The sequence below is a fragment of the Lissotriton vulgaris genome, chromosome 2_1, assembly GCF_964263255.1.
Source record: "Lissotriton vulgaris chromosome 2_1, aLisVul1.2, whole genome shotgun sequence".
NCBI classification, from domain to species: Eukaryota; Metazoa; Chordata; class Amphibia; order Caudata; family Salamandridae; genus Lissotriton; species Lissotriton vulgaris.
In genome coordinates, this window is record NC_141687.1 from 652,478,511 (window position 1) to 652,490,845 (window position 12,335).

At 41.6% G+C, this 12,335-nt stretch overlaps 1 protein-coding gene across 1 annotated transcript in view; it reads right to left on the reverse strand.

Moving 5' to 3' along the window:
- MPPED2 (metallophosphoesterase domain containing 2) overlaps positions 1-12,335 on the reverse strand; it is a 699,046-nt gene that overhangs the window by 478,379 nt on the left and 208,332 nt on the right. Inside the window, exon 3 of the mRNA XM_086955812.1 lies at positions 10,727-10,908. Coding sequence (XP_086811938.1) covers positions 10,727-10,908 — 182 coding nt within the window. The remainder of the gene's footprint in view (positions 1-10,726; positions 10,909-12,335) is intronic.

Here is a 12,335-nt window from a genome sequence, read left to right on the forward strand (position 1 = left end):
ATGTGAGATGTCATCAGTGTTGTAGTGTGACGTAATATGTACAATCATAAGGAGTGCATGACAAAGGTTCAAAGTGTAGTAAACTCACTGAACCAATACCGTCGAATTTCAGTGGTTTCTCAGTTTTTAAACTGTAGTTCTTGTGAGACTGTCATTCAGCTATAACATCACAGTGGTATGTAAGCTAAGGTCTTACCTCTTGTAACATCACATTAACCTTTGGGTTTTTTCAGTGAATATACATATATAAGAGGGGATACAGGTATAAATGCAAACCTTATGAAGGAACCAAAAGAGTTAATGTGTTTTCAAGATTAGTGGAATTCAGTTTTTTTTTAAATAACACTCAAAAGGCAATTTTGGAAAACAGGCATTCTATGATTAGTTTATATAAAATGGTAAATGGGATTCATCTAAAAGAATCTATTAAACAGTTTATATGAAATGGTTTCTCTGTAATGACAGTCGGTGAAATAGTTTTTTTACAGAACTTCATACAACTAGTTAAGAGCAGGGAGGGAGGAAATGATGAGGAAATAAATGTGTGTTAGCTTTAGAGTCAGTGGATCTAGTTTTATCTGAGGTGATTTTTATGCAAGCAAGTGATATTTGGAAGAAAGTATTCATATTCATAGAATTTACATTATTAACCCAGAAGATTTAAATCTCCAAGAAAAGTGTCAGACATTTAAGTGTGAGATTGTTGTGTATCTGAGAATTTGAATACAGAATGAGACCATGATTTTATACATCTTGTAAAAAGGGTTTAATAGAGTTATAAAGTAATTAGCCAAAAAAGGTTTATGTAAACATTACTTGCAGAGAACGTATTGCAGTGTGCATCTGGATGGCTTTCCATGTGTATTTTTGTGAATGATTTCATTACATAATGGAGCAACAATCCTCACAGTCCCAGGTACAGAGGTTCCTCATTATATTATGTAGAATATTTGTTTGCTGGGAGATACAAGAACAGAGCCCCTGGAGTTCTGGTCTAGACCATAATAAAGAAATATATGTTGATTGTCTAAAAAAATGTTAAGTGGTAGCAATGGCTTTGAAAAGTGGTAGTAGATGTTATACAAGTGCTTTGTATAATGAGGTGTTTCTGTGGATGATGGCCATGCCACCATGAGTGTATGACAGGTCAGTCAAGTGTGCTGCATTCATCTAGGAGGAACGTAGCTGTCCAGGATGAAGAAGGTGTTAGTTATATTATAGTGATGAAGAAGTAATCTAGATTGTTGTGGAAGATGGTGACTGTTTTTAGGCTCAGTGTCCGAGTTGGTTGCAGGTGAACATGAGCATCACTGAGATAACAGAGTAGTAACTGTTAATTTGACAAGGTCTTTGCATAAGGGGTGGATCACTCCGGCTGGTGTGCATGTGTGTTTAATGCACATTCTTTTTGTATTCTGTGGCTGTGCGGTTGCACACCATTGGGGTAGGGGTATTGGAGCCGGCTGTTGAAGACTATGCTGCTTACCTCGATGGCTGGAGGAAAGCTTTGCACACTTTGGCTTTCTTGGATGAAACAGTACAACCCACATATCAGTTGTATTTTATCTGACACTTGCTAAAACCCTAAAGCTGAGATGACCTTGGGGTACATGTAAGGGGTGTGGGCAAAAGGTGAAAAGGGCATATGACATTCTTTCATCAAACGACAGTAGATAAGCAGCCTAGATGCTAAATTCTGCTTTCTACGAGAAGCGGTGATATTTACATCTTGAGAAATATAAGGCTTAGCTGCTCGAATACCAATTGCACATCAATGATGGCAATTAGCAGAATGCTGCACAACATCATACATAATAGTGAACAACATCATCCACAGTCTGTATATGTTTCAGTGAAGTAGTGTGGCTCACTGGTTAGAGGCGGCAGACCCGAGAGCAGAGGACGGCCCGGGACCAGGGTTCGATTCCCGGCGCGGCAGGTTTCTGGACCAGGGTCAGCGGACTCGATAATTCTCTCGCCTCGGTGCCCACTCTGATCAGCGATCACACTCGGCAACTCTGGGCATTAGCTTGCCTCATCTTCACTAACGGCCCCACCAGACCGCCGGGGATGCCTGGTCTCACCCTGGAGATACCCATTAAGGGACCATCTCTCAGGGAAGCCAGGAAGGGTTTCGCAGCGGTCGAAGCGCCTTGGGACCCTACGGGTAAGTAGTGCGCTATATAAATGCCTATACATTTACATTTACATTTCAGCATTAAGACTGTATTGCATACAGGAGTGTGCATTCAATTCCTTTTTACACAAAAAATAACATAGAACTATTTATGGATATATTGAGACCTGGCCATCTGCTACACCTAACAACAAAAAGTAGACATGTTTACTAATTATATATATGATTGAAGTTAACTAATTTCTAGTTGTGAGTTTTTTTCACGGTACATCTGCCTTTTCCTATCCATTTAATTATGCCTGGCAACATGGCCAAAGAGAGCCATGCTATATTGAGCTAACTGCTTACGGAACTGTACATCTTTTCCTCTTCAGTTTTCTAGCAAACTAAAATATAACTTTATCATCTCTTCTTTGAAAAGAATTGAAATATTATGGATTTTATTTTAGCTCATAAAGCTAAAAAAAATTAGAAGTGAAAATTATTTCAGTTATTTTTTTCAGCTGAAGGTTTTACTGGAATATTAAATCTTTTCCATGGGAGAAAAGGAAAAATAACTGGAAGACACCATTCTACAAATGTATTCTTGACTTGGCCCTTAAAACAGTAAAGTAATTTGTCTTGCTATCACCTTTTTATTTCCAATGTGCTCTTGGGAAAGTACTGGTGCTACATTCAGAGACCCCAAGAAGTGCCTTTGGTATTCCCTACAAACATTTCACCATTCCCTTTTAAAAAAAGAGCTCAGAACATAAATACGATAAAGTTCGATGTAGGTGTTTTTAGCCTTATAGCACCACATTCAGTACAGTGCTTCCGAAGAACTTGAGGCTCAAGTTGTTTTATATTTGTATACTTTTTGATAAAGAGCAACCTATGCCCAAAGTGTTCTTGGAGCTGTAGGAAACCGGAATGTTGACTCAGTAAAGAAACCATGTTTTTGGGGACCAGGCAAGATTTGGCTAGTTTACAGAAGGAGGGCAATTTAGACCAGGGGTCTCCAAACCGGTCCTGGAGGGCCGGATCCATGCCAGATTTTTTGGATATCCCCATTGAGATCCTTGTCATTTACCAGAATGTACTGAAAAATGTGCATGAGTTGGACTTAAGTAGAATTTGTTTCTAAATAACTTTTTAGTGCCTGCAGTATCTTCATGCTTTAATGAAATGTAAATTGCCAGCAATAAACTGCAGTGATTTTAAGATAATCATGGACTCAAATCATTTATGTTTTCTGAACACTAAATGCCCTTTGGAGAATTCAGTGCACATAAGGATTTTCTTGAAGAGCATCCGATCCATCATTTCTGCTGATCATCTGTCTCCACCCGTCCATAGACCTGATATTTGGTTTACTACCAGAGTTCAGAATGCGTGACCTTTTGACAACACTATCTTTCAAGAGTTCTGATAACCCTGTGGTTGCCAACCGCTCCCTTCTCCTTCACCTGATGCTTTGGTGGAAGACTTTAATCCTATGGTGGAGCTTTGTACAGCTTCAAGCTAAACTCGAGTATTGCAGCGCTCACTAAGAGGCATACACAGCATGGTCCGAGCGGTAAAGTACAAGACCAACACATTGCAGCGAACATTCTTGTTTCTTAATTAAATCAGACCAAGCCACTCAGAGATTACTGAAGGTGCACTGATTACCCATACAATAGAGGCTCCTTATTAAGTTTTCAACCTTGGAATTCAAAAACAGCTTATCATACAAAATCATTTTGCAAATATGTCCACCTCAAATGTATGCCTTTTTGCCTTTCCCTAGGTCTAATCCTCCAAGTTTGAAAGTCACTTCTCTGCCAGACACTCCTTCCCTCAAGACTTCTTTTTTTTAAGTTAAAGAAAGACCTAGTAAGCATGTGTGGTGTATGTACAGGTGATGGTAGTAATTAAATAACATGCGTAAGAGCTACACCTCCTTATGGCACATTAACTTGAGAGGGACCACGTAATGGCATCTATTTGTAAGGGAAAAAAGTAACGAAAGTACCAATGTAGTGGAAATGCTTTTACTTTGTATGTAAATAGCATTCTTATCTCATTGGTGGGACACCATTGCACAAAACCGAGTACACGGAGAACTATTACTTGTGATTAGTGCTGCTTCAGATGACACTCTCTTCAGACAATGAAGAGAAGCCTCTGATTTCAAAATATAAAAACAAAAAGATTAACCATTGCTCGATTCTCTCACTAAAAACACAGTGCCTCTGTGAAAGTTTTGTAGGATGGTGCTCCGATACATTTCTTCTCTAAAATGCAATTAGCTAAATAATTATGAATAAAAATATATCTCATTGTTGTGCACTGAAAACTATGCAGAGGGTGGAGATGTGGTCTGCCAGTGGAACTCTATTATGTTGAAAAATGACATTGCTCCCGAGTACTCAACAGTCTTGTTAACAGATATTGTATTCCTTCATTGCTATTTTGAGTGGCACATATAGAGATCTTACATTTGCATGTCTGTGCTGCACAGACTAAGAAACATAACACAAATACATAACTCAAGTCATAATCAGACCGAATCATGTAATCGGACCCTGGGCAAATCACTGTGAGTCAGACCTTGTATTCTCAAAAAACTGCACAAATGGCAACATTTCCAACATTTACATTAAACTGGACCTTCACATTACTACAAAATATAGAACCAAAAAATGTGCTTCCCTGTGCGGACATTAATGCATACCACAAAAACCTTACTAACATGCTGGCAAGAGCTTCAGAACATCCATAATTCCTTCCTGGGCTCAAGTCCCAGCTTAGGTTAAAAAGCCAATCTTCACAGACATAATTTCACAGCCATCAGACAAGACAACTCACTCGACATTTCACCCCGAGCAGATTGTATCACCACAGAGTCATGGCAAGATTAATTCGCTCCAGGTCCTGTACGCCTAATTGATGCATGTGGGAGCGCATCGTTTTTAGGTCTGGCTTGACAATGCAGCTGCCACCAGACATAATGTCATCAAATTAAAACCAGCATTGTCATAGCCAATAGGTCTCGCCTTTGGGACCTCATACGTATTTAGCCATGCAGCACATTATCCTGGGCGCTACAACATCTACTATTCTTTACCATGGAAGCTTTGACACTAATATGCATATTATAGCACTGTATTGTGAATTATTTAAATTGTTATTTTTGTACAACTGGTAGTTTTAACTCACATATTTGGAAGTGCTTTCATACGTAATAAAAAAAGCATTCGCAAAGCCGCGGACGGTAGCATGAAGTCAAGTGGCGTAGAGTGGAATGGAGTGGCTTAGAGTTTCATGGCATACGGAGAATGGGCAAAGTGGAGTGGTATAAAGTGGCGTTGAGTGGAGTAGAGTGAAGTAGTGTAGAGTGGTGTATAGCATTGTGAGGAGTAGAATTCCAACTGCTTGCTCTCTAGTGAATGGTCACCTGTAAGCAATTGTGCTCTCTCAACACTCATTCTATCCTTAGCCTCTGTCACCACTGTGGTCCTTTACCACAATGAGCTACAACTCCCACATTGATGTGAAGAGCCACAGGCTTACTCCGTATGGAACACCAGGGGCACCATTTGTTTATGGACTGTTGCACTGTACTCGCATTTCACGGCGTCCGATCCAGAGATGCTGCCTGCACCTGCCTTCTATTGAACTATACCACGGGCTGAAACTAAAACTGTTTGTTCTTTCCGCAGAGCCCAAGTACCCTCGGCTGCTGCCCGGTGGAGCTGTCCTGTGCAGCTATTGCGAAGTCTGTCTCTGGGTCACCCCCTTGGCCGTCACCTACCCAGCTGGACATCGGACATTGTTTTTCACGGTTCTTCACAGTTTTATCCGTCTCTCTCCTCAACTGCCTTGTTCCCCTAGGAGTACTTTCCCCCTTCAGATCTACCTGACTAGGTCTGCTTTCCTCTCCCCTGTCTACCTTTCCCCCACTTCCTTCCATTCCTCATATGACGTGTGTCTTGGATATGCTATTCGCTACTGTCTTATGTTTTTGAGTAAGCTCACGTTTTTTTCCTAAGCATATACTGGTAATTGCAACTGTAACTGATGTAACTATGTAACAACATTCTGAAACAATGTCCTATCTCATGTAAAGCGCTCTGATACCTCCGGGACTAGCCAGCGCTAGAAAAAAAATTCAAATAAATAAATGTCTGCTTGCATGTGGAAAGCATGTGCTCAGTATACCCTTCTTGAATTGGTTAAGGTGACAGGCCAAAGATGATGGCTATAGATCTGATTATTAAAAGATTTTTATTATTATAAAAAGTTATGACAAAGGTAGTAGGCCTAACATACTGACTGATAAAAGCATATGTTAAAGTCAATTGGCATTTATGGGTGGATTGTTATTACTATGAATAAACGGGTACCCATAGGTTTTTTTGCTATATGGAATCTCACAGATTACCTTAATAGCAAGGGTTTTGGCTTTAGTTAGTTCCTCTGACACACTATGGATATAAAGGATTTGCAGTGTGAGAATCCTTGTTATACCCTGTCAGGAGGGATAGTATTTTACTTTGCCAACTGTAATTTTCTATATATTTGCAATTTTATGACTGTATGCCTGATGGTTGCCTTGAGGGAAATCTTCTGCTCAGTACAGTAGTCCTGAGGTTGTTACAGTGAGAAGTCAATGACAACATTTGCAGGTTTTGCAGACTTTTAAGGATAGTCTGTTGTTGTACTATGCTAAAGCCTGTAGGCCGTTTAGCAAAGCTGAAGCTCAGTACTTGAGGCCTCAGTTGGCTATGATGAAAAGCCAAGGATAAAAGCTAGAGTCCTGATTGATTCACTAGGAAAACATATTTCTGATGCCAAATGACTGATTTGTTATGAAAAGTTATGATAAAAGCAGTAGACCAGACATATTGTTTTAGAAAACCATGTATCAAAGTCAATAAGCATTTATGGATGGATTGATATTTCTCTGTATTAAAGCCTACATACAGATAGGTATTTTGTTACATGAAATGTCACAGATTACCTTTGTAGGGAGGAACTTTGGTGCTGATTACCACCTCTGACAAACCCTAGGGGTAGACAATTTACACAGTAATAGTTATAACTAGAATATCCACCTATATGGACATATAAATGTACATTTCAATATTGATACACAGAGGGCCTTTGGGTCAGATGTCTTCTGCCTTTGACCTGTCTAGTTACACTCTGCTTCCACTCATGGCATCTTACTGCAATGGGGAATGGTTAATTCAACATCAGTCACTGGCTCTTCTGCCCTGTGAATGGCACTATTTTCTGATCAAGTGTACATCCACCTGAAACAAAATATGTTTCTGGGTCAGGGCTGGTTGGCTAGTCCTTTAGTTACCAATCTTTTCCTTGTATATCCCTCCTTTCATTTCCTTGCTTCTCTTTTTATTTTAATTAGTTTTGTAAGAGGATACTACAGCTGTCCAGGCACTGCTAATGGATTGCTGGCTTGCTGCTCATTTCATCTGCAGTGTGTCGCCTTCCACGTGGCCCCTTCCTCTAAACCAGGAGTCATTATGGAATGCATCACTGTTTTACCAATCCAAGACCGCCAATGAGTTGGTTTTAAATGTGGTGGCCATGCTGGATCTATAGAACAAATATATATACTATTTACAATACCTCAGCAAGGAGGACACCGCTACTAAGTTTAATGTCTTTATTGCCAGCCTATGCCCAACATGTTTAGACTACAGCATGTTTTTTTTGTCCTTCTTGTATTTTTTCATATATCTTGCATATGCTGTTGAGTTTGTGTGTGTTGTATTGTGGTTGTGTCAAAAAGGTAAAAGCAGGAATAGGTCAGTGGATGGATGTAAGGATGCATGGGTCCAAAGATGAGTAATAGAGTGCATGTATTAGGACTTACATGGTCAATGCTTGTTCAGTATTTTGATTCAAAATGCCTCATGTATGAAAGTGGAATTTCACAGGCAATATAAAAACTGCTTAATTTGCTACTTTCATTTTATTTAAAATCTCCCTTGTCTGCTCATTTCTAAAATGGAATTTTCCTTTGAATTTTATATGTTTATATATTAATAACTTTATGTTTCTGGGTAGCACCACCCTGCCCATTAATTGTGTGTTGGTGAGTTTCACAATAAACAACAAAAGAGTGCCCTAGGCCCCGGTTCTGTCTGCTGGGCCTTTATCCCTGACCTGCTAAGCACAATATCACTACCCTGTTCAGTGACCTCGCCCTGGTGCTTGGTAAGTGCAGAATCACATTGCACTGGAAACATCCTACTGGTCCCCAAGTTGAAGGGGAGGGCGGATTTGCTGTGCTAGGCGTCATGGGAACAAGCTGCATTGCTCCCGAAGGCGCGTTAGCAGGAGTCCTATGGAGTTTGCTTCAGCATGGAACATGATACAGCCTGATCTACTGGGGGGCGAGATGGAGGGTGACGACGATGGCTCTGCCTAGGAGATCCACTAATGAGCTGCCTTAGTTATCTGGGGTCGGCACCTCACTGGGGTTAAAAGAAGACATAGCCTTTCTACTGGCTGTTGCCCTCACTGCCTTCTTGACATGTGAAGGCCAACAGGGGAGAGTGCCCGGCACGGTCGACCGTGGGGGGGAGGCACGGAAGATTGCCTAACCTTTATTGGCTACCTCGGGAGAGCAGGGGTTCATTAACATCGTAGGTGAGGGAGGGCAGATAGGATGATTTTATTAGAAAGCACTCCTAGTTAACTCTACCCTGGATTTTTCTTCGTAATTGAACGATGAGTGTTCGTGTGGACCATCTATGATAAGAGCAATTAAGATGTACAGTTCTATGCCATGTTATTCTGAGTACTTATTTTGATTTGCTCACTATTATGGTCTGCCCTGACAGGGACCTTTGCCTACAGTGGTCCACTTTACGATGCTGACCATGTATATGGGCGCAACTAAGGCCCCACTGTATGTGTATGACAAAAAATATATATTTTTAAAAACAATAGGAGAGATCGCCTTCTCATTACAATATAACAATGAAGTTTAAACACAACCAGCAGAGGAGAGAGCGTAAAACGGGAAATAGAACAATACGTATTCGTGCATCATCAGAGCTCATGCTTTCATCCAAAAGGAAGGTAGACGCCGCTATTATGAACGCAGCAGAGGAACATGATGAGGTAAGGGGGCATGTTTGCATCATGCTACTACTATCCAGTGTGCCGAATCGCATGAAGCATACATAGTTTGTGCTTCAAAGTGGTGGTCGAAGTGGATGGGATCGGAGGAGCATTACGTATCCATACTTTTTGATTTATGAAAAACTGTTCCCTAACTTTTTGTAGAAAGACAACCATCCTGAGACGGGTAATGTCAATAGTTTTAAATGCTTCAGCTGAAGGATCATTCAGTGAGTCTCTAGTGCTGTGAAACCAAAGCTGGGGCAGACCACTAAACAAACCTTCCTGCCAGGGAGCCTGCTTGATGAAAGAAATGGAAATGTGCACAAGAGTTAATCTGCAAATGTAAAGGGTAAACTGCAAATGCAAAAAATGCTTGGGAAATAGTGCTGTCTTTAAATATTCGAATCACTGGAAGCTTTGTGATGACCAAGACTTATTGTTTTTGAGTGGTAGTGCAAAGATTTAACAATTCATCTGTGAAGTGCTTACTGTTAATTACAATTCCATTTATATAGCACTTAGAGGTGTTAAAGTGACAATTATGTAAAAACAAAAATTGCATTAAGTACAGTCTGGGTATTACGTAAATCACATTTTTGGAAGCACCTTTTATCTTAAACCTTTTTGTTCATTTTGTAGCAGTCTATTTTTTACTGTGTGTAACACAAGTCTACAATAATGACTTACATATTCACAATGCTTTCTGTCACAGTCTGTGACTTCAAAGCACAAAAAATACCCAAGTCACTATTCTCTGTACCTACCAAGGTTTAATTCTGTGGCTCGCTGGTTATATACAGACCTCTGCCGTCCATTAACTACTGGAGGTTTCATAATGTACTATGTGCATGTCCCACTGAAAAAAAACTTTATAAAATGTATTTTTCTTTTAAGCTGCGCATTATTTCACATGTAGATACCTGATGGTAAAAGACCAAAAACACTTACCATTTTTTGGGTTTTTTTTGCACACCTTTGACCCCGCCCCCACGCTCACTGAACCCTCCACCATTGCATGCAGCATCACAGTTTTTATGCACTTCGACCGCCGATGTGGAAATAGACTTCCACAACATGTAATCAGATTACAATTAAACAAACAATAAAACAGGACAGTGCAATAAAACACACCAAAAATAACATAAAAGAATCGTTCTTTAGTGCGAGTGAGCAAAGGCTAGCAGCATGCTCGTGCAGTTACCTGTTAGTGGAGGCAGTGCACGTTAAGAATTCCTCTCTGGAATAAACAGCCCCGTGACCGCAAGATCACGCGCGGCGCCGTCACTCGAACACTTCGTATGTCCCCTTATATTAATAGACCGATATTTAAACAAGGGGAAGGGCATTACACGAGCGGCAGCGAGCCACGGTTTCCGCGCGCTTAAATTCAATTAGGAGGCCTGGAATGACACTTGGACCGCATAAAAGGTTAATTGGGGTCAGCGCAGCGCAGCAATCACTTACCTAACCAGTCATTAAACTTCTTAACCTCGGAGGGCAGGCCCAGCTCGGTGAAGTCGCCGGTGTGCAGCAGGACGTCGCCGTACGGCATCTGCATGCCATCTGTCCGGGAGTGCGTGTCCGAGATGCAGACAAAGCGTGTGTGGCCCGCAGGCTTCGGCGTGTCATATGGGATGGGGTCGACCCTAGGGCAGACAAAACATATCCCGTGACAGTTAAACAGAGCCAGTTACAATCTAAAAAGGCATAGCATGGAAACCACCGGGGAATATATATATATAGATCTCTACTTAACCGTTAAATTCTCCAACAACGTCTCTCACGCTGAAACTGCAGACAGAGTAAATAATGCGAAAATAGAATCATTTAGAACACACACTACGGGGAAAAGAAGTGTGCAGCTGTAGCGAAAACCTGGAGGCAGGCCAAAGTGCAGAAGCAGACACTTGTTACAAACCTCACAACTGTAAGAAATAAAAACAGGTGCACGCAAGTTTTCTGATCTATTCCCAATCGGCATAACATGTGTGTAGGATCTAAAATATTCAGTAGTTGTTTGCTTTACTATTAGGCCTCAAGTTCCTTGCGTACTGTACACTACTTCGAGTTTGCAGTCATTTCAACAGCCATCATTTCAAAACAAGTAGCACATAACATTTAATCAACATTAAAAGAATTACATTTTTAGGTCTTGCCTAGGCATCACTTGCGCTGCACTGTCTCTTTGAGGAATGCTGTTCTGAGGTATGGACTTGAAGCTCCGCCCATCTTTTTAATTAGCTCCGGTCACTGTCCTGTACAAATGGTGGCTTTTCATTAGTCAATAGGCTTAGTAGTCCCTCTTAAGTACCGCATTTTCTCTTCTTGTAACGTCCCATTAGGACTCCCCTTGTTACATCTGTTGTTACTCAGTACTTTGTAAATCCAGCCTCGCATGCAGTGGCGGTTTCTTCCCGAGGGTGTCGGGGCTCGGCCCCCGCTCTATGCTCACCATATTTTAATTTAAAAACGGTATGTGTGTACTTCAATGTTCCAGTACTGCGATGATAATCTACATATTATTGCTGCCAGCGCCGTGACAGCAACTGTTCCTCGCTGGTGGCATGTCACGTGACTCTTTCTTGCATGCATGCTCCCCCTTGCGGGCCCAAAGAAGCCTAACTGTTTGCCGGCTGAGAACCTCACAGCCCTGAAGGCTGTGATGTCATCAGCTCGGCAAAGACCTATCTTCAGGGCCCAGTCTCCACCCCCTGATGGCGTGGAGGCAAAGTTAGCTCCGGGCGTTTTAAATCCTAGCCCGGTATCGCTAACCCTCCATGTCAATCAGAGAGTGGAGAGCTTTCCCAACTCATTACAGGGCGTGGTGGGGCCCACCCCACCCTGTAACGAGTTGGGAAAGGGGTGTGGCAGGCGGGAAGCCGAGGATCCGAGTCACTCTTTTGCACAGACTCGACCCTTCCCGCGTGTGTCTGCACTCTCTGGTACTGGTCACAGTGGAACTTTCTGGAAGGAAGGAGCCGGAACTTTGCCACTGAGCACAGCAGTTCACCAGCAGCTCAGGTGACAGGTAAGGCCCAGGCGAGCATTTTTTAAAGTAGCGCTTCTACTCGTG